At 35.2% G+C, this 23,265-nt stretch overlaps 1 protein-coding gene and 1 long non-coding RNA gene across 13 annotated transcripts in view; one reads left to right on the top strand and one right to left on the bottom strand.

The window, feature by feature from the left end:
- Positions 1-21,143, top strand: part of LOC128020144 (poly(rC)-binding protein 3) — a 59,230-nt gene extending 38,087 nt beyond the window's left edge. For 2 of the 12 annotated variants that reach the window (XM_052606814.1, XM_052606815.1), the window contains 12 exons: positions 5,718-5,884; positions 6,155-6,178; positions 6,417-6,449; positions 6,721-6,837; positions 7,613-7,744; positions 8,163-8,291; positions 10,446-10,589; positions 12,056-12,097; positions 13,848-13,926; positions 15,019-15,071; positions 15,333-15,502; positions 15,768-21,143. In XM_052606814.1, coding sequence (XP_052462774.1) covers positions 5,810-5,884; positions 6,155-6,178; positions 6,417-6,449; positions 6,721-6,837; positions 7,613-7,744; positions 8,163-8,291; positions 10,446-10,589; positions 12,056-12,097; positions 13,848-13,926; positions 15,019-15,071; positions 15,333-15,502; positions 15,768-15,822 — 1,053 coding nt within the window. In that variant the 5' untranslated portion in view covers positions 5,718-5,809 and the 3' untranslated portion in view covers positions 15,823-21,143. Of the gene's footprint in view, positions 1-5,717; positions 5,885-6,154; positions 6,179-6,416; positions 6,450-6,720; positions 6,838-7,612; positions 7,745-8,162; positions 8,292-10,445; positions 10,590-12,055; positions 12,098-13,847; positions 13,927-15,018; positions 15,072-15,332; positions 15,503-15,767 lie in introns of those variants that run through there. The other 10 variants (XM_052606822.1, XM_052606820.1, XM_052606821.1 and 7 more) reach the window with 10 other exon arrangements.
- On the bottom strand, positions 13,025-21,823 carry LOC128020149 (uncharacterized). The gene is made up of 3 exons (XR_008185296.1): positions 21,688-21,823; positions 14,933-15,095; positions 13,025-13,133 (listed from the first exon to the last, which is right to left on the bottom strand). It is a non-coding gene; the product is annotated as an uncharacterized LOC128020149 (long non-coding RNA).
- Positions 21,824-23,265: the final 1,442 nt, after the last annotated feature.

Genomic DNA, 23,265 nt, shown 5'->3' with positions numbered 1-23,265 from the left:
ACTTTAAAATGTAATCCTTCAGGCATTCTTAATGGTTCACTAAACATGATCATCTAAGTAATAATATTCATATTATTCATGCAGTTTTTCATTGAAGCACCAGATATGGAGCATTAGCTTCACATAAACGATAAGATTGCCTTTCCTCATTCTGAAATTGGTTTATTTGTAAAGTTGCCACAAGGTGATATTGCCTCGCCCACAGCATCCGTGTTGTTTGTTGTCTTACAGGCTGATTTAATTAGATAAGATTTCATGCGGGCATTTGAGATTTAAGTCATTTGAGGAAGATGAAGAACTACTACATTAAGTGAGTCACGAGGAGAAGTGTGGAACATTGCATGCTCTCCGTGACCGTGCTCACTGCAGATAAATACAGTTGTCACTTCTCTTAATCCTGTTCCTTGTAGGTGCTTCCAACCATATTTATACTGCACAATGTTTCTGATTACAATTTGCAATTGCACAATGTTTCTGATTCACTCCAGCATTTAGAATCAGAATCAGAATCACATTTAAATGTGGTTGTCGCTCCAAAATATTGCAGTGTGTTTAAGAGTTTCTAAATAATGATAGAAAAATATTTCTATGGCAGAAAAATTCATTCTTCGAGTGAATTTCTAGCATTTCTTTGAACCCATAAGGCCTAGCCATTTCACATTTTCAGAGTTTGTTTGATTTTCCCCTGTTAAAAAAAATAATACTTTTAATAAAAGAGTTCTTTTTATGGAAAAGTATACTTTAAAAGAGTGTATTTAAATGCAAATTGTATGTAATGTTTTTGGAAACTTAATTGCATGTTATTTGCAATTAACTAAAAATGGAATATCATTTACATTTTATATCATATGCAATTAGTTGAACATAAGAGTGTTTTTTAAAACCACTTAAGTAGTATGTTTTATATAATGTCATAATTCTTCTTTTTTTTAAATATATATGGTAAATACTTTAATTCAGGGTTAATTATGGTTAACTAAAACTAAAACCATTAAAGGGGTCATATGATCCTGTTAAAAAGAACATTATTTTGTGTATTTGGGGCAATGAAATCTGTTTATCCAGTTTAAGGTTAAAAAAAAAAACACATTATTTTTCATATAATGTATATTATTGTTTCTCCTCTGTGCCCCGCCTTCTGAAACGTGTCGATCTTACAAGGCTCATCATTCTGAAAAAGCAAAGTGTGATCTGATTGGCCAGCTATCCAGTGTGTTGTGATTGGCCGAATGCCTCAAGCATGTTACGGAAATGTTAAATCCCTTAACATACTATGCCGTCTCCCAGGCCAGCAGCAGGACACTCAGTCCAGCTGCTCTGCTCATGCACATCCCATCATCGGTTGTCTTTTAGCAGTTCAATCAATGTACTGTTAGAGGAGTAGTGGTCGACCGATATGTGATTTGCTTTTTTTTGAGACTGCCGATATTTTGGAAAGCAGGGGCTGATAGACAATATAAAGCTGATATGATTTGATTACAATTATTATTAATATTTAAGAAATTTGCAATTATTTGACAGTGGATTAAAAAATACAATTGTAAAAGAAACGTTTATAGTTTAGATGACAGTATTTTTCACAAATACATATTTTATAAAAATATGATTTAAAAAAAGTAAACACTATAACCAACAGGGCACTCAGTATTACAAAGATTTGTTTAAATTATTTAAATGCGTATTTGCTTAATGCTGACAGCAAATGAGAAAGTATTGTAATGTTTTATTTTCTATTACTAATAGACCTAATATGAAAGCAATCATTATAATAGTTTCTGTATACTTTAATTCCTTTGTTTAACTGTTCTGATTATTAGACGGACTTCTATCTGTATTAGACAGAACTGTTAAGAACGAACAAGAGAGAGAGTGTTTGCAATGTGTGCGCTCAGGTGCTGCAGCTCTCAGCGCCGTCAAAAAAAGTCCCACCTTGAACACATCAGCCAAGCAGAAAAACGTACAGGCCGATGTCGATATGTTCAAAATGCCAAATATCGGCCGATATATCGGCTTTGCCTTGGTGATATATGAGTCTACCACTAGTTAGGAGTAACTGAATAACTCGGGATATTGGTTTATTTCACATCAGAAGGAGTGTAAGGTATGTTTATAAACTGAATAACTTAAGTATTTTGTGGATTAGTGCATACTGGAGATGCGAACCGTTTCAAATGATTCAGTTCGATTTGGTTGACTAAGAAGATCCAGTTAAATAGAAAGATTTGTTCATGATCTGGACATCAGACAAGACAAAAACAATAAATCCCATTACAAACAAGTCATTTGTTGCATCCAGTGGGAACATAATTACTGATTAAAATGACTTATACTGACTTTTTAAGCGTTGTGTTGCATATCTCTCTGCTTAAACATAAAACCATGTCTGCATTTGTGATTTGAGAAACAACAAACAACAAGCCTACTCTACTGCTCAAAACTTGTGTTTGAATCATCATTGGCAAATTATTTAAATATAAAATATGTACAGGTAGGACTGGGTATCGATTCAGATGTCCCGATTTGATTTGATTTTGATTATCAAGCTCTCAATTCTTTTTTTATTACATTCAGTGAATATAGTTTTTATACAAATGCTATTGATATTTAAAAAAAACTGATAAATGAAAAAATCTATTTTTTTTTTTTTGGCCCAGACCTACTTACAGGCTGTGATTCAGAAGCGCCAGACTGTCATTGCAAAGTTTGAACTGCCCAACTTTATAGAAACGGCCTTTGTGCCACGGAAATTCATCTCAACTGATTTCTAGTTGTGTCCCCTTTGGAAGGCCAATCAAAGTAGTTTCTCTTTCGCAAGGAAACACACAGCGACTTTTGGGCAGTGTTATGAAAATCTGCACACATCATGACATCGACATTTGAGGGAGTGTTAGGACGAGCCATTTTAGGGGGGTGTGGACGAGCCTTAATTTTTATAAAGAATATCTCTTTGGATTTGAGACTTTAGTCTTTACAATTTTACAGATCTTCTTTATCCACCAAGAGCTTGTAACACTCCAAAGAGAAGGGGAACATTTTAATCGCATCATATGAACCCTTTAAAACAACACTGTTACTTGAAGTAAACTAAAATAAAATGAAATATATGAAAATCTAAACTTTACCTGTCATATTAAATAACACACAGCAGTTAAAATTATAATCAAGTTCTTAATGTTGGTCAGTACATCAAAATAAGTGTACTTTTAAATCATGGTAAAGATTAAAACGATGATTTAAAATGTACTTTTAAGAAAATCTTTTAATCTTGACACTTTATTAAAAAAATTCACTTTTCATGCATAGTTAAATGTGTTAAAAAACTTGTGAACATGTACTTTTTTAATAACCTTTAGTGGCTTTTTATTATATTAATATTTTATTATTTGCAAGTACAGTTTTTTTTATTATACTTAAGATTTAAAGTACACTTGATACAGTTGAGTGCACTTTTCCTAGTTTAGGGGCTTCTTAAGATGGTTTTGTTGGAGCACAGGCCGGTTCACTTCTGTCAATTTGGTTTGTTGCGTCTGCATGCTCTTAGCTCAGATTAGAATATTTATGCAATCTGTGCTAAGCAGGAGATTTGCGGACAGCTGGCAGCTCATCTCGTATACCCATGTGATTCTCTTCTTACCTTTCCATTGCTTTCTCTTTGCGTCTCTTCTCACACGTAACATGCAAAATTATGCTTAAAACATCTCATCCTTGATCGGTCACGCTATTTCCCTTTCCCAGTGCTTTTTTCCAGTCACCATATTTCACTTTTTGCTCTCTCTTTATCCCGTGCTTCATTTGAAGGTCTGGCAGCTGTGCTGGAACGGCTTAATGTTTCAATCTCTCAATCGTTGTTGATCCCCAGACCCATATGATGGCATAAATCAACGAAAAAGGGACAGGTCTGAAGCTGTGAGGATTCCCCCTCCCTCACCAGAGTAGAGACAGATACTCATTATAACAGCTGAGCATGAGAAATCATCAGAGGGATCAGAGAGACAGAAAAAAAAAAAAAAGTTTTGAATAAGCTGAATTTATTAAGTTATGAATTTTTACACAAAAATGGGTTGTTTTACAGTATATGAACTTGTTTATGGTAAACGCACAGAGATCTGCAAATGAGTTTGATGCTTCTCGCTGAAGCACAACTAAATTATCCACAATATTTAGTTTTTTATTGCATTATATTTAATCAAATTTTAGAATAAATAATTTTATTTCTCTTTATTATAACTAAAGCACTTTGACTTGATTTGGGTCTGAATGTGCAGAATTTTATTAATGATAGGTATTCAATTTGTATAAATTCTGTTTAGATTCTATTTTTGCCTATACCTGGAATATTGTCATTGTTTGTGTTGAGAACATTTTTGAACATTAGGACATTTTTTTTTCAATGATTTATTTTCTTTTAAGAGTTAACTGAGATCCGATTGGTCAGGATGTCATTTTTGTCATCTTACACTTGGCATGATAGCCCATGGAATATTTGGATGAATGATCTCAGCAGCTGTTAGATTATGAAATTCTTTTGATTACTGCCTGGCAATGAATTTGATATTAAAATGAATTTGATTACTTGTAAAGTGCTCCCTCTTGTGTTCAAACTATGCATATAAAAGCTTATTAAATATCTCAGTGTGTTAGAATTAAAGGAATGTTTCATATTCAATAATCTATACTAACAGCATAATGTTGATTATTTCGAAAAAAAAAACAGTCACACTCACAGTAAGTTAATTCTAATGAATATTCAACAGGCAATAAAACGTGCACTGTATTTAAAATGTATTGCCACAAAAATTTAAATACATGTTGGCATGAGACTAGTGGGTTATATTCAGTCTTTACAGGAATTAACAGGAATTAGAAATCCATCTTAAAGTCGTTCAACTTAAAATGATGATTTGAAAAGTTCAAATAAAGCAGGGTTTTACTGAATAAAGTGAAGTGCTTTAATAAAACTACAAGCTTCAAATGAACTTTCTGGAACAGACTGAATGTTTTCTGTCTGAATGTTTTGAATGAAGTGTTTTATTTATTTTATTTACTAGCACGCAATTTTATCTATTTACATATTTGATTTATTTTACATAAAAAAAATTTTTAATACTTTTATCTAGCAAGAATCCATTAAATTGGTCAAAACTGACAGTACAGAATACATTTAAATTACAGAAAGATTTCTCTTTCAAATAAATGCTGTTCATTTTGAATTCATCAAAGAATCCTGAAAAAAAAAAAATATTAAAAGTTTCTTCAAAAATGCTAAGCAGCAAAACTGTTTTCACCATTAATTGTGATAAGAAATGTTTCTTGAGTACAAAATTAGAATGATTTTTCAAGGATCATGTAACACTGAAGACTGGAGTGATGATGCAAAAATTCATCTTTGCCATCTCAGAAATAAATCACATTTTAAAATATATTAAAATACAAAACAATAGTATTGTTTTTACAGTATTTTTTTCCAACAAATTAAGCCTTGGTACACATATGAGACTTTTCAATAACATATACCAACCACAGACCATTCAATAATAGTGTATTCAAGTCAGAATTATTTTCTTTGACAAACAAAATGATGAAACCAGGAACATTCCTTTAATTCTGAGCTTTGGTTCCTGGGCAGATCCCAACCTTTTGCGACCATCTTAGTGTCTCGTGTGGAAGTCTTTGGGCTCTTCAAGACTCTTGTCTGATTTTCTCATCCCCCCCTGCAGGTGACTGGTTGGCTGCTGTACCATCATTCTCGTCCTACTCCTGGGGATTTCCTGTCACGTGACCATATTCCTGCTTCACCTCCACTCCTAGTATGGAACTCAACAAAGTCCAGTCAGAGGGCGGGCTGAATGTGACCCTGACCATCCGGCTGCTCATGCACGGCAAGGTAAGTTGAGCCCGCAGAGCAGTACAGAGGGAGGTGGATGGGGGTGGGCTTGTGATGTCACTGCTGTGTGCCTCAGGGATCTGTCCTCTCCTGACCCACTGTTTCAGGCCAAGGTGAATCAGGGGTTGTCAGCACCAGTGATCTTTTAGACTCATTAAATCACCATAAACAAGCAATTTCCATGAGGAAGTGTGTTCATATACAGTTGTGAATGGATACGCTTGCAATGACTTTATTGTTTTTTTTTGTTGTTGTTGTTTTTTTCTGCAGGAAGTGGGAAGCATCATTGGAAAGGTATGTTAGATACTGACGTGTGTGTGTATATGTGTGTGTGTGTGTGTATATATATATATATATATATATATATATATATATATATATATATATATAGAGAGAGAGAGAGAGAGAGAGAGAGAGAGAGAGAGAGAAATAGGTAGATAGATTGATAGATATATTAAATATATTCAGTATATTATATATGTTTTTATTTTAAGCACTGCATCTAAATATTCCACTCTTCTTTTTGTTACAGAAAGGAGAAACTGTGAAGAAGATGCGTGAAGAGGTATGTTTCTTTTTGCTAATTAGTTTTACCAAAATCCTCTTGTTCTGTTGAGATCGACTTTTTTTTTTTATCACATAGACCTCAGTGTTTGTGTAAAAATAAAAACTGATTTAACATTTATTTCACTTTTTTAAGATGGGATAGAGAAAAGTTGTTTAAAATTGTACCTTTAAGTGTTTTTAGTTTATAGCTGTTAAAGGGCTCTTGAAGTCTCTCAGACATGAAGCGGAACAAGAATATGAGGGTTTACTTGACTTTTAACATCCTATAGAGCGGCGCTCGCATCAACATCTCAGAGGGAAACTGTCCTGAGAGGATCGTCACCATCACTGGACCCACAGATGCCATCTTTAAGGCCTTCGCTATGATCGCATACAAGTTTGAAGAGGTGCTGGTCAGATACAATATATGAAAATCTCATGTTAACAGTAATGGTATACACTACCGTTCAAAAGTTTGTGGTTGGTAAGATTTTACAATTATTTTGAAAGTCTCATATGCTCACCAAGGCTACATTAATTTGATAAAAAAATCAGTCAATCAATCATTTATTTCTATAGTACATTTAAAGTTGACCAAAGTGCTTTACAGACAGTTTAAATACAAGTGCTTTACTAACCCAACGTTGAAAGCAGTTATGCCTAATTTATTTCGCAGAACAGCATTTTAAAATGTAATATTATATTTTTTTGTCATAATTTAAAAGTCCTTACTATCCTATACACATCTATTTCAGTCAATTTAATGCATCCGAGGTGAATAAAAGTATTCACTTAAAAAATAAATAAAAATGCTGACCCCAAACTGAACAGTTTAAACAGCAGTGTATATCTCAATATACAATATACATAAAAAATTGGAAATACCTTTTATATATATATATATATATATATATATATAATCCAGTGACTTAAATTCATTATGAAATTAACATTGCTTCATCCAGTTTTATTTTATTTTCTCCTTTTATTCAGAACTTTATGGGCACAAACCAAGAGACATTAAAAGATTAGTCTGGCTTCAGTGCACATGCAGCTGCACAAAAAAAATATTTAAACTTTTTAAATTTGAACTAATTTGGATTGTATGAGCCACATTCTGTTGTTTCAACTATTTTAAATTTGTATTATCTATTATGTTGTTGCTTTCTGATATTTCGTCAGGATATAATCAACTCCATGAGCAACAGCCCAGCCACCAGTAAGCCCCCTGTCACTCTGCGCCTAGTGGTGCCCGCCAGTCAGTGCGGCTCCCTCATTGGCAAAGGAGGTTCGAAAATCAAAGAGATGAGAGAGGTATTAAACTTTGTTCATTTTCTGATCATGGATTGTCAGTTCACTTTTCCTGGCTTATGCAACTTTCCAAGCCCATGTTGTATGGCAGAAGCCTCAAAACTCACAAGTATATACAATTTTTGTAAATATACTAACAACCCACTAGACACATGCTGTTCTCAGTGTAAACAGGTCCTTGCTCAATTTATCTATCCACTAAGAGTTCCTTTATCTAAAAAAAGGTTGAAAGCCCCTGTTGTATGGAAATCAGAACATTGCTGAATGCCTTCAATGGAAACATATGCTTGCATGAAGATGGCAACATTTGACCCAGCGTTCCCCAGAGAACAGTGCGGTCTCACACCTTCATCAGCAGCGAATGCTCTGAATCGTTGTTTTCTCTCTCTCTCTCTCTCTCTCTCTCTCTCTCTCTCTCTAGTCCACAGGAGCTCAAGTGCAGGTAGCAGGGGACATGCTGCCTAACTCCACAGAGCGCGCAGTGACAATCTCCGGCACCCCGGAAGCCATCATCCAGTGTGTCAAACAGATATGTGTGGTCATGCTGGAGGTACAGTTTTGTACAGTGCTGTTTAAAGGATAATTCACTTAGAATGAAGTTTATGTCATAATTTAGACCCCTCATGTTGTTTTAAATTTTAAATGACTTCCATTACTTCAGAAGTCTTGGATATGGAGCATAAGTCATATTAACTACTAAGTACAAAAAACACGGTTTTAATAGTTAAAGCTTTAAAGTATTATTCCTCATCCATTGTAATTGCTCAGAACAGAACAACTGGTACATACTGTACAGCATTTTCCTTTTGTGTCTCACACAAGCAAGTAAGTCTGTTTTGGAATACCATGAGGCTGAGTAATGATGAATGAATTTTCTTTTTTTGGGTGAAATCCAATCATTGTGGCAATAACAATGGGGTGGATGCACAACCATACACACAGCCACACTCCATTACAGCCACCCGGCCAAACAGAGACTACATTGTTTTCCTCGTGATTAATGAGAAACACAAAGCTTCCGTTGGCTTGCTTACACCTTCTCTCAGTTTATTGATTTAAATCTTATTCTTATCCACCAATGATGTGTAGGGCAGATCTCCTGCAGAGGTGAATTGTGCTCTGATTTGGCATTATTAAATGCTTTTCATTCTTGGCTTGTACAGACACAGAAATATTTCTAACGTAATAAGATCACTTGGGAACTTACAGCACAACAGGTACTGTCTCATCCTTTGGGTGTAGACGAAATTTTAGGGCAATTGTTTACCTTTGCAAAAGTTCAGTATACACACATTTTTATTTCCAGTGTGACAAATGTAAAAAATAAAAATAAAAACATAGAAAATAAAATAATACAAATTTTCTACATATCTAAACTCACTGAAGTAAGCATGCACTGTGATGAGGTCATGTGACAACAATATAGCATTCTACTGTTTGAAACATGTACAGTATAGTGGAATAATGCTACAGATTAACTACTGTATTTAAAAAGATATAAATACAATAGGTAGTATGCAGTGTATACTGCTTAGTATAGAATGTAGTCGGTAATGTTCCCTATCAAACAAAGCCCTACTGTTTCCAGTGTGGCAATTAAATCTGAAAGTCTTTGTCTTGATTGTTTATTTGATTAGACTCCCAAAAGTGAAGATACTTTTGCTTAAAATTGGACTAGAAATGCTAACAGGATTTATTTCAGACACCACTTGTAGATGATGGCATATTATCATGGTACATTACAGTTTGACATTTTTATTGTTGGAAAATGCATTCCGTTTTGCGTACAGTACTAAATTGAAAACATGGTATTTATAAATTATATAATCTGCTGTTTTAAAGTTTGTGGTCAGTATAACTTTTTTTAAATGTAACTTTTATTCAGCAAGGATGCATTACATTAATTTAATTTAAGTGTCAGTAAAGGCATTTATAATGTTACAAAATATTTTAATCTCAAACAAATGCTGTTCTGCTGAACTTTATATTCATCGAAACATCCTTAAAAATGTGTTCTGCTTTACATACAACTATTAAGCAGCTCAACTGTTTTGATGAGCAGCAATTCAGAATATTAGGATGACTTCTTAAGAATCATGCACTCTCAGAAAAAAAGGTACAAATGTTGTCACTGAGGCGGCACCTTTTCAAAAGGCACAACTTTGTACCTAAAGAGTCCATATTGGTACCTAAAGTGTACCTTTTTTTCTGAGAGTGTGTGACACTGAAAACTGAATAACAACTTGAATTAATTACATTTTAAAATATATTCAAATAGGAAACAGTTATTTTACATTGAAATACAATTTGACAATTTTACAGTTTTTTACTGTATTTGGATCAAATAAATGCAGCCTTGTTGAATATAAGAGACTTCTTTCAAAAACATTTGATCAACCCCAAATTTTGGAACAGGGGCATACTTTGCCTTAAAGTATAAAGTCAGCTGGTACTCTGTTCTTAGCACTTATTCTGTTGACATTTGCTACAGTGCCTTGGTATTTCAGATTGACTTTTGCCCACCTTGTTTCTGGTTTCTGGATTAGACAGTTTGAGCTCAACAACACACAGCCTAGAGAATACAAATGTTCAAGCGCTGGGGTCTCACAACATCTGTGCTCCTGCTTTACCAAACAAACACTCCACGCGCACCTGTCTTCTGGTCTAACGCTGTTTCTGCCTCTTACCTCTTCCCCTCTCCTAGTCCCCACCGAAAGGTGCCACCATTCCCTACCGCCCAAAGCCCGCCTCCACCCCCGTCATTTTTTCAGGTGGCCAGGTAAGAGCCGACCCGCTGGCGGCGTCCGCAGCCAACCTCAGCCTTTTACTGCAGCACCAGCCACTGCCTGTTAGTTCACTCAGGTTTTCTCACCTTCTCACTCGCATGTTGTCACACCATCCTAACCAGGGAAATGCTTGCAGAGAGAGAGAGGAGCTTTAGATTGTCAACGAGAGTCCAGATCCATGCCATTCTGCCTTGACATAGCTCAGTGCATCAGCATGCATTTTTGTGCAGTTATGTGCACTTTGAACTCATGTGATTTGGTTTCATTTCATTTTTATATTCCAAAATGTTTGTCCCATTACAATTTAACATAACAAGATAAAGTATGAAAGCATTTGGAATGAAGAGCATGTTTAAAAGTCATGCAAAACAATGGCTTGAAAATTAAAATTGTGTGTCAAAGTCAATCAAATCTGTTATTAATATTCTTATTTTCTTAAGTCTATTTTTGAATCAGAAATTGAAATGTTGGGGTGTAATGTTTCAAATGTATTTATTCTCTTTAGGAAATCAACCTTCAAAAACCTTAGAAATCTTTGCATATTAAACTGATATAGAAAGATTATATTTCAACATTGAAAAATAGAAAATTGCATACCTAGCATTTTGGCTGCTTTGAGTGTATCTTAATTCTACATCAATGTTCTTCACTCTTATTGCAAAATAAACTCCTCCCTCTCAGAGCAAATATCATATCCTTTCAATATTTTCAAAGCTTGAAGTATAACGTGTGTGTAAGAAACTGATAGAGTTTGCCAACCTGGATTTGCATTAATTTGAGACCCCAATACAATTTGAAATGTCAAGTTATGAATATTGAAGGGAAATGCTATCAAATATGTTTTTCAAAGTCATCCCCACTCATTCACTAACCAACACAAAATACAATGCGTTTGTAATTGTTTCCCATGCTAATCTAACATTCCTTTGATGATGAATAATAATATCCTTAAAAAAAAGCATCTTTTTAACATAACTCTTTCACAGGCACTTCACCCAACATAACCATACAGTAGATGGCACATCATGGCTTTTTACATGAAATACAATATGATTATCAGTGTGACACTTTAAATTCATGTTATTTTTTTAAATATTAAAGTTCAGAATTTGATGTACTGTAAAATACTTGGTGAAGGATGTTATGTACTCATCTATTCAGATGGCTCAGAAATAGATTTGCTTTTATTGTCGAGTACATTTACCTTCACAAGGAATGTGTTTGTTATTTGAAGACGGTATGAAATATATTTTAAGCCTAGTGTGCATTTGCACTTGGAGTTGTAGTGAAAGAGTGAAGTAAATTATTTAAAGCGCTGAACATTAATACTGTATAACTAGTCATAAAAAAAAATTCACATAAAATATGAAAAAAAAAAAAAGCTTTTGAAACCAAATGTTCCTGTAAAATATTAATAGATCCTTTAATGGTAATGAATCAGTTAATGGGCCCTGCAGCCTTGCAAAAATGTTGATTTACTTTCTTTTCTGAATTATTATTCTTTTTTTCTCTCTCTCCATTTTCACAGGCCTACACAATTCAGGGACAATATGCCATTCCACACCCAGATGTGAGTCCTCAGCCATCCACCCCCTTCCCCCACTAGCACCGTCAACAGTCCGCACGGCTTTGTAGTTTCAGTGTGGACCTCTCTATTAATATTAAGCAGTAATATTAATATGACGTTTCTGATGTGTGTGTTTTTGTCGCATTATAATCTGGAAGTATTCTCAACCTCGGCCCTCCAAAATGTAAACCAAACTTGTAAGGACTTGGCCTGTTGGAGGAAATGACAGTGTTTGTAATAATCACTTTATCACTTTTCTATTTGCATCTTAACTGTTGCATTATGGTTTTATTTGCATTAAAATTGTACACTTAATTTCCAAAGTTTGGAGTCGGTAAGATTTTTGGAAAGTAAGAAACTTTTATTCAGTATGGACTTAATAATTCAGTTGTTCAAAAGTGACATTTTTAATGTTACAACGGATTAAAATTTCAAATAAATGCTTATATTTTGAACTTGCTATTCATTAAAGTATCCTGAATAAAAATATATCATGGCTTTCAGGAAAATATTAAGCAGCTCAAGTTGTTTTCAACATTGATCATAAAAATTAATGTTTCTTGAGCAAACAATCAGCATAATAAAATGATTTCTGAAGGATCATGTGAGTAATGATGCCGAAAATTCACCTTTGCCAGCACTGGAATAAATTACATTTCTAAATATATTAATATAGATTCCAGTTATTTTTAAATTGGAATAATATTTTACAATATTACTGGTTTTACTGTATACCTGATCAAATAAATGCAGCCATGGTGATATTAAGAGACTTTTATTATAAAAAGATCTTTCAGACTCCAAACCTTTTAACGGAAGTGTATATAAAAGGAGGAATGAGAAAGCAAATGTGGAAAAATATAAGCACCAAAAAAGAAAAAGTTCATCAAAAAAAAAAAAAAAAAAAAAAATCATCAAAATTACACATCCCATAGTTTGAGAACCACTGACCTTATCAAAAGGGGAAGCACGTTTACAATCCAGAGGATGGTTTAATCCTGATAGCTGTGTTTTCCTCGCAGATAATCTGAATGAGTATCTATCAGAGAGAAGGAGAGATGCCGAGTGTTAGTTCTTTTCATTTAGGATTGGCAGTGATTGATGCTTAGAGACGCTTCTGCTGACACTGCAATAACTCAAGTCAAGGTTGGACATTCCCTTCAACCTGCTTTAGACTCTGATTTAGACGGTGTACACAGCTACCACTGGCACAAGTCTGCTCTGGTTCAAAGACGGTTTGTAAAATAGGCTTGTGTGGCCTCTGAATGTTACCCGAGCACTTACATGTTCATATCTCTGATGGATAACGGTTCACTTGTGGTTCAAGTGACAAATTATCCTTTGATAATACAGACACTTTTCTAATGCATTTAGACTATTGAGTCACCGGGTTACAGAAAAGCAGAAACTAAACTCCCCTCTGATCATAAAACAAGAAAGTTAGGGAATATATCATCTAAATCTCACATGATTAATTGGCAGATTCTATATTTATCAGACATGTTTTCTTAAGATGGGGCTTATCAAAGGTTAGTTAGTGATCAGATGAGATTAACCTTAACCCACCAAGTCAGGCCAAGTCCTTTTTAAAGTTTTTGTCTCTTTAGCTTTCTCTTTTGCTCTTCTTCCACCACAGTGTGTCATGGCTTCTTATCCTCTTTGTCTCTTTGTTCTAGTTTAGTTTCTTGATTTCTTGGTGTGACCTGTCTTATAACAATAACCTCTTAGCTCTACTGTCCCTCCAAACCCTCAGCAGTTGACCAAGCTCCACCAGTTGGCTATGCAGCAAACCCCCTTTACCCCCCTCGGACAGACCACCCCTGCTTTCCCTGGTACGTACCCATGAGCCCTTTTAAAGTATCCTTCTCTTTGTACCTGTAGAAAAGCTCTATTCGTCTTTCTTTCTCTCTTTCCTTCTCGTTTCATGTTAAGCATCATGACATGCCCGTGGTGGTTGCTATTCACTTTGTGGATTTTTTTTATTTTTATTAATAGATTTTTATATATATATATATATATATATATATATATATATATATATATATATATATATATATATATATATATATATATATAAACTTTATTTATTTATTTTTTTATTTGTGTGTTTTTTTATTTTACTTGTTAAGTGTTTTATTTATTTTATGAAATAATATATCCATTGATTGTTTCATTCTTTCTACCCATTATTTATTTCCTTATTTATGTTCTACTTACTTGAACTTCAGTGTTAAGTTCTGAAAAAAAAAGCCTTCCATTGTCTTGCTCTCTCTTTTTTTTTTTTAATGAAGCGCCTAATCCTGTACTGCTAAGACCTGGGTTAAAAGATAGTGAAGTTTTCCTGCTTATGCAACATTATCACGTACAGGGGACTAATGGTGTAGAATTTTATGCTAGAAAGGAATTGCCAATGGCACAAAAATGTGTTCTTTCCTGCCCTTCAGAAACTGGTGCAAGAGAAGCATATCAGTGTTTTGAGTGAACAGACCACAACAGATCTTCCATCAAGCCATTCATTATGTATTCATTTTGATAAACACTGTCTTGTACAAGCTCGGTTTAAAGCTATTACTAAGGGCAAACCAAATGCCGTGTGCTGCATAGAGCATGCACTAACACATTTATCTAACATATATCTAAAATACAGTACATTTGTGTTAGACCAAGGACATACTGTAGGAAAGTTTGCCTCGACACAAGACGAGATATGAGAAGCGCTAGAGATATTTATGTTAGTCTAAGGTGAAAAAAGGCCTCCATAAAAAGCCTTGTGAAGACTAAGAGTTCCTCGCACTCTGCGCTTGGTCCATTAAGCCAACCTTGTCTTCTAAAGCTCACCTCATATTTTGACACTTTCCAGCGTATGTATGCAGTGCTGTTTAACCTCGGCTGTCTCTCGAGCTTCCCTCTGCTCTCTCATTCAGGTCTGGATGCCAGTCCCCCGGCCAGTACTCATGAACTCACCATTCCCAATGATGTGAGTATAAAGACTGATGTTCCCCTGTCAGAAATAAATGAAAGTTATTTGAGAATACATGTCTGATGACCTCAGTCATGGTATTGAGGGTGGAAGAGGGCACTGTACATTCACCTCACACACCTACAATACATGCTCATACCGAGACTTGAACCTGCAACATTTGGGTTACGAGTCCAACTACCTAACCATTAGGCCACACCTGCCCCTCTGTGTTTTCTTTTTGACAGTCCTTTAAGAACCTTTCTGCTTTCTTCCCAGCTAATAGGCTGCATAATCGGGCGCCAGGGAACCAAAATCAACGAGATCCGCCAGATGTCTGGAGCGCAAATCAAAATAGCTAATGCCATGGAAGGGTCATCAGAGCGCCAGATCACCATTACAGGAACCCCCGCCAACATCAGCCTTGCCCAGTACCTCATCAACGCAAGGTGAGCCCGTCACTGTTTCACAAAAGTGTTGCCATTTTCTTCCAAATGTAGTAGTAATGTAGCTTTTTAATGGTGTTCCAACTCAACTCAGTTTTAAAACAGCAGCTCAGATAGGATCTTCACACTATGTACAGAGCAGCGTGTTTGGGGAATCAGAGATGTTTAGGCGCACTAAATCTGTTCCTGTGTGTGATGTTTAAGGTTTTGCAGGGTAGCGGCCGGGGAGATACTAATGCATATTGCTTTCCCACGGTTCTGATGGCAGGTTCAGAGACGTGGCCGCCATGTGGAATGACCCCTCATCAATGACTACATCCTGAAGCCCCAAACTACTTTCATTATCTGAAGCTATCAGCAGCTGATTCCCAATAAACATTAAATATACAGTCTTCCCTTAGAACTTACCAACCTTTCCCTTGAACCCCATGGTCAACTTCATCAGTAGCTACATTCATGTAGGCAGACTACTGAAATAAAAAAGGCGGGACAACTGTAGTATGATTTGTTCATGCAGTGTTTTAGTGTAGTATTTTAGCATGCTGAATGCTTGGATCTTTTGTTATATATTTATTTATCATTTTACATTTGTTAGATTAGTTCAGTGTAACTGATGCTCTATAAGTCTTGTAGTTTAATGGCAAAGATTTTTTAAAAAGTGGATTGCATCTAATAGCATTTTCTAGCTATGCTGTTGGCAAGGAGCTAGTGGTGTGATGCAGATGTTGTAATGAAGTACAAACGCATGCCAGAATCAAGGTGATGTCGGAAACGGTTTCTTTAGAAGCGGAGAAGATTTTATTTTTACATTGGACAGGAGCTTGATTGTTTTCAGCATAAGCGAATCGATAGTAATGCATGCTTATTACTCGACGCGGAGAGCAACAAGGCGGAAAAAGCTATCATTCTTGTACAGACGTGTCAAATGCTGTCAGAATTATTTTATGTTATCTATTTTTTTCTATCTTTTCCTTACCCCTCCCCTTTTTCCTCTTCCCTTCAACTATTCTAGGCTGACGTCTGAGGTCACTGGAATGGGCACTCTCTAATTTCTACCCATGATCCTTCACTGCATCACATGACCCTTGAGCCAATGGCATTGCACCTAATTTGTTTTCTCTCTGTACTTTTGCTCTCCTGTATTTTCAGTAATTCTGACTAATTGTACATATTTTAAATCTTAGTTTGATGTTCCTGCTGCTCAGCCTTTGTTGTTCTCCTGATGGTCCTTTAATTATTACCTGATATATATATATATTTTTTAAAGACACTTTGCTTTTTTTTTCTCTTTTCTTTTTTGACTCTCTAGTACCTCATCTCACCGGTGTCCTGTTTTGTCATAACTTTCACTGTGAATTCACATTTTCTGGTCCATATTCTGTGGTGTGGTACAGCAAAGCCAGTGAAATCCTCCGCTTTCCAGTCTTTCATTAGGTCAGATTGAGTTTGTAATTTTAAAAGTTGCAGTCCTGTGCTTTGCTCCAGGGCTTTGCTCACCGGGTACCTTATAATAGTGCATCTCATACATGAATAATGAAACCCACTGATGGAGCTGGAATGTTTGCACCACGCCTGTACGATTTGTTTGCATTTGTCATTGTGGCATGCGGAGTAACACAGAGAATCCATTATTAGCTTCTCCTATTCACTTTCAGAACCAATAGGAACAACAAAATCAGTGTGAAAACAAACAAGAGAATAAGAATAAGCCGTGCTCACAGCTTTACTGCATGTTGAGATATTTCAATTCAGCCTACAATCTAAGTTTAATTAATTGAATCTATTACAGCAAGATTATTTATATATATATATATATATATATATATATATATATATATATATATATATATACAACATGTTTTTGCAGTATTATGAAAAATACAGGGGCTATATTCTTTTGGAAGTGAATACAAACTTGCTGATAATGAAATCTGTCCCATGCTCCTCTACCATATGCTTTCCCTGTAAGTATGGTAGATTCTCACAAGGGGTCCAAAATTAACATTAGGAACATGTTTACCTGCCATGGATATATATAGGAACATTTTGTGTGTATGGACGTTTTATTAATTGGTCATAGGAACGTTTTGGAAATTTTCCTACATTCACATTTGCAATCATTATACACGTCTTTAAATGTGAGGCCCCGATTTCATATTACAGACGTATTCAATTTCAATACAATTTTTCTCACACTTGGCAGTTGATAAGTGTTAATTTTGGACCCTGCCCTTATGCATCCATCTACGAACTTCATTCTGACAGAGTTTTTCATATTGCTCTCCTAAACCGTATTTGTCAGTCGAACTGAAAAGACACGCACAAGCTCTGCCTGTGTCAGACGAGACTGAGAGGTCATTCTCCACTGACTGCTTTCGAAACATGCACACGCACAGTCGACAGCTGCCGTGGCTGCCATGTATTTTTACTACATGCCAGTAGAACAGAGCGCTTTGTTATTTTCTCCTAAGCCACTCTTCACTGATAAGTCAGGATCATTTGTTTTTCAGGCGCTGGAATTTTCATGGGTTTCGGGCCAGTCTTTCAAAAGTTTTGGCAGATTTAGCTCCCTGGTCTGCACTTAAACATGACTGTTTCTTTATAGCAGTTGTTTAGCTTCAGTAAAGGCCATGGCTATTTATGTTGCATGTTTTGCTGCGATTAATTATTATTAAGACAGGCTGTGTAAACTATTCATGATGCATACAGCTTCTTTCCCATTATTTTATCCAGCTGTTGGCACCTTCAGTAATAATTTCATCCCTGATCATACAGCTATGCTTTTGTTTTTATTTTATTTATTTTTTATTTGAAGGTTTGTGTAATTTTTGCGGCACAAAGCAATCTGGTAGCACTTTAGTATAGGGACCAATTCTCACTATTAACTAGTTGCTTATTAGCATGCCTACTATTAACATATTGGCTATTTATTAACACTTATAAAGTGTTAATAAATAGCCTCTACATCTACATCCCTAAATCTACTTTTAACAACTACCTTAATGTGAATAAGCAGCAAATTAGGAGTTTATTGAGGAAAAAGTCATAGCTAATGGTTTGTTAATAGCAAGAATTGGACCTTAAAGTAAAGTGTGACCAACAAGCTGTTTCTTTAAGTGACTTGACTGGCATGAGATTTTGAAAAAGATGTGAAGATACTCTGGGTCTGTGCGGTACATGCATCTTATAACACAATTATAATTAAGACCTGATGGCATTAAAGTGCTTTGCAAGTCTGGAGACCTTAAAAAAGAATGTGTAGTGCCATAAATCCTATCAGTTGTATTGTAAATACCTGTGGAGAAATTCTCGTAGCTTGTATATCTGAGATGCTACAAAAAATGAGTTCCCTTCCTACTAAAATTAATATGTCATGCCATGCATGTTGAAGATTTGCAGCAAGGCACTCAATTTGTTTCCAAACAAAGCCTGTTTAGTCAGTGTACTCAGGCATTTCATCCTTCGACTTCCATTTAAACAGACAGGGGAATGATTGAAGTCATTATTTGTACAATTTTGTTTGTTGCCGCTAGTGTCGCAGAAATTACACACTTCAGTTCTCTCCCCAACAAAACTTTCAGTGTTGTGTTGCTATAGTTATGCAATTTATTTCCCATACCGAAGCCCTCTTATTATGCTCTGAGCGTTTCTCAATGTTTCCTGAAGATTGCCCCCAGGCTGAAGTCATGCTGAGTTCCCCTTTTATCCAAATCTGAACTTTTTCAGTCAGCAATCAATGTGTATTTCATCCTCCACATTTAAATGTGTAAAATGTGGTATTGAGGCTGAAAGTTGAATGTAACTGCTTCAACGTGATTCATAATTCAATCTAGTTGACCTTTCTTGCCATTTTCCAGTTGCATGGTTTTTACATGAGAATATGTAATCATGCACTAGAATAAACTATTTTCTTTTACAGTCGTATTACAGGAAATTATGGAAGCGTGTTTCTGCTAAGGTATGCAAATAAATAAATAAATAGGTAATTGCTGCTTTTTAATCTCATAATTTGGACTATTTGTCTATCACAGTTTTGAGTTTATTTTTCATAATTTGAACTTTATTTCTTGTGTATCAATCTTGTGTGGTATAAAATCTGAATTTGAGCTGTGAACTCTTCTGAGAAGAAAAGTCTGAACTGTGAGATAAAAAGTCACAATTATCCCTTATTATTTCTTTCATTCTTATTCCATACAAGATAACAGTTGTTAGAGATGAACTCAGAATTCTGTTATTAAAAAGTCAGAATTGTGAAATTTAAATGTAAAATCTAAATTAGGAGAAAGTCTTGTTTATATTGCAAGAAAAAACGTCTGAATTGTGAGATTAAAGTCACAATAACCTTTTTATGTTTTATTCCATGGTGAAAACAAGCTTCAATAAAAAAAAAAAAAAAATCATAATTTTTTATTTAATCAGGTACAAAACGATGCATTTGCAAAGCATTGAAGTTATAAAGATATATATTTCTATATTTTCTATTTGGTATCTAGTATCACTGTAGCCAAATCAAAGATATGCACCAAGAGTTCATTTACACCAAATTCTGACATTGTATGATTTAATGTCTGTTATGAGCACAGAACTTTTATAATATTGGACTCGTAAAGGTACTGTATGCACATGGTCATGCAGAGCCATCTGTGCACATGGCCGTAAATGATGTCATACTGTTCCTTTGAAATAGCTCCATCATCTGGATTATTCAGCACATTCTGTTTGTGTTTTAGAATTAGCGTTCAGTTTCTTGTCGTCGCATTTACCATAAGTTCTGCACTGCTTTGAAATGTAATATTTGTGTCAGTGTCTTAGACTCAGTTAAAAATTCAGTTAGATTGTATGTTTACACAAGGCTATGTCTTGTACCCTGACAGCAAGCTGTTTCGGCCCAGATCTTGCCCACATTTGGCCCGCGTGAAATCCAGATGTGACTTGGGCCAGATGTGGGCCGGTTCTGGGCCGAAACCGCTTGCTGTCTGGGACGCGATACATGTATGGAATGTTTTATTTGATGTTATGTTTAGTCCATAACGTGCTGTGCTCTAGATCACTGTACAGATGCATATTAATATTCAGACAGCAGCATGCGTAACTTTGACATTTCTCAGTAGCAGAATGCTTCACCAAGGGAGGCTTTTGTAATTTTTATTATTATTGTTTTGACTATTATTTTACAAATGCAATAAAAATAAATGTTCGGACTGCAGTGAAGTGTCGAAAATGATTAACTGTCTGGTGGAAAACGTAGTATGCCATTACAAAATGGCTTTTGTATTTTTTCATGTGTCATCTCAGACCGACCTCATGTTATTCATATGATGTTGTTCTCATGCAAATCATGTGGTTAATTTGCACTCATAATTTGAATATGCATTAATTTACACTGTGTGCATCTGAAATCATTGCATTCATTTTGTTGGTCATGCAGTTTTTTTTCATTGTACTAGAGCAGCAAAAAAAAAAAAAAAAAGAAAAAAAAAAGCCGTCTACCTTTCTGTGCTTCTGTAAATGTAACAGAGCTATTATTTTATGTTGGACAATTTGCTGCTTGCAGGTCTATATTAGAATTAAATTACTGCTGAGGTTAGGTTAAACTTTGAAATGTTTTGTAAAAAGGAGAGAATAAAGTTTGTTTTCCCTTGAATTTTTGTGATGACTTATTTATTTATTTATAGAGCACTTTCATCAAACACAATATATAATAATAAAAACACGATAATAATCTAATGATTTTAATTGAGCACCTATTGTCATATGTCTGCTGTATTTGATTTTTCTGTTATAGATTTTTATAATTGTTGTTAGGACTGATAGTTTCTTAATTTAATTAATTTGAAGAATTTTACATAAATATATGGCATAAATTTAATTAATAATATGTTTTATATTATTAGAAAGAAAATTAGCTTATAAAAGTTATAAAAAAAAAAAGAAAAGAAAATGCTTCGGTTTGCACATCACAATGCACTTTGCCCAAATCCTTTTACCACTAGAGGTCGCTAAATGTTGTAATTAGCTTCATGTAAATTGATCTGGATGTGATCTTGCTTAAAAAGCAGTGCAACAATTCCTGAGTGACATAATCAATAGCAGTGAGTGGCTACAGGTCGTCTCTGGGACACTTTCTCTGCTTCAGAAACCTTTAACTCCAATATAACAAGCCAATATAACAAGATTCAAGGTTGTACCTGAACCAGGACATGGGCAGCATAGACTAGCTTCGCCTGGGAACCACAAACAACCTGGAGCGTTATTTAAAATCCATTCGGTTTTGAACAAAAGTTTATCAGGTGTCCTCTGTAATTCTGTAGCACAAGGTTCTCTACAACTCAAAGTCATTTTCTTTAAATTAAAACAGGCAGAGTAGCTAATCGCTGGTTGACTCCACCGGCCTCTCTTGAATTTCAAGGGAAGGCAGTAGGAACGGCCCTAGATCACTGCTATGCTTCAAAATTAGTATGTCACTCCAGGGGGAGGAGAGGTCACCTCTACCCACCCTCCGTCATTGGCCTCAGTTGTTCCTGGCCAGAAATAAACTCAAATTAAAATGCCTCTTGATTACCCTCCCCAAGTCCCTCAATCCATTTGGCTGTACATGTTCCCATTGGAAAAGAGGAGACGAGGTGCAGTCCAGAGGATAAACACTCCAGAACTTCAGAGCGTTGCCTTAACACTGATAGTGCATGTAGTAATCTGAAATCAATACGATTTTCCAGTTTTGGAATAAAATTGACCATTATAGGGGGATTTTGGTGAATTTTTTTGGAGAACTGACTGCTGTTGTTGTACAATCTACTGCACAGCTCCATATCCAAAGAGAGGTTATAAAATTTAATAATTTTAAGCATTTCTTTCCAGCAATTTTAATATATATATCACACCAGTAGCAGTGCAATATGGCTGTATATTGGCAGGCTGGGATTCTGCCATAGGCACACACACACACACACATAAAATGTGTGGGTGTGTGTGTGTGTGTGTGTGTGTGTGTGTTTATACTTTTTCTATGCAGTGTTTGATTACCTGTTCATCCATATCTTTGCAGCCATGCCATATTGCTGAACAAGCTGAAGGGGATTTTTTAAGAATATATCTCTTAAATGTGCACTGATACATTATATATACATCTGTTGATATGACATTGAATTTCCACTGACAATAGTCTAAATTAAAACTGCCCGCCCCACCGGGGAACTGTAATTCATCCGAAATATACTTTAACCCAATAATGTGTGATTCCCAAGGGGTCCTGACAGCCCTATTTGAAGTTGCATAAAATGTAGTCAATAAAAGAAACTGACATGAATAAAGAGTTCATTAAGGAAACAAATGACAAATGATCTCATTTGAATGCTGTTTTGATCTACCTTTAAATTTAAAACAAAAAAGAATCCTCAACAAGGCTTTAGAATAACTTTGGGTTCGTTACATTGCCAATATAAAGACTAAATTAAGTCAACTTAATTTAAAACCTCAATCACTTTGTTCATAAATGTGTGGAGCCGGAAATGTTTCACTGTCAATCACAGAGCAAAGCACCTTATTCCCTTCGGTGGCACCCGCTGAATTGCTGAAAGGTTGGCTTTTATGTTGAGTAAAACAGGACATGGAAACTAATTAGGTGTATTTTTTTAATCAATTATTCATCAGGACAGGACATTTAATGTGCATTTAAAAGATAAGACACAAATCTAGTGCAGGCATGCAATCTTGGAAATGATAAGAGGCTGTCCACTTATTATATAGTGTGTTTTGAATTTGTAAAG

This window comes from Carassius gibelio, chromosome A9, assembly GCF_023724105.1.
Source record: "Carassius gibelio isolate Cgi1373 ecotype wild population from Czech Republic chromosome A9, carGib1.2-hapl.c, whole genome shotgun sequence".
In the NCBI taxonomy this organism is placed as follows: Eukaryota; Metazoa; Chordata; class Actinopteri; order Cypriniformes; family Cyprinidae; genus Carassius; species Carassius gibelio.
The sequence above is the reverse complement of the archived record's forward strand: the minus strand, read 5'-3'. Positions and strand labels throughout refer to the sequence as shown.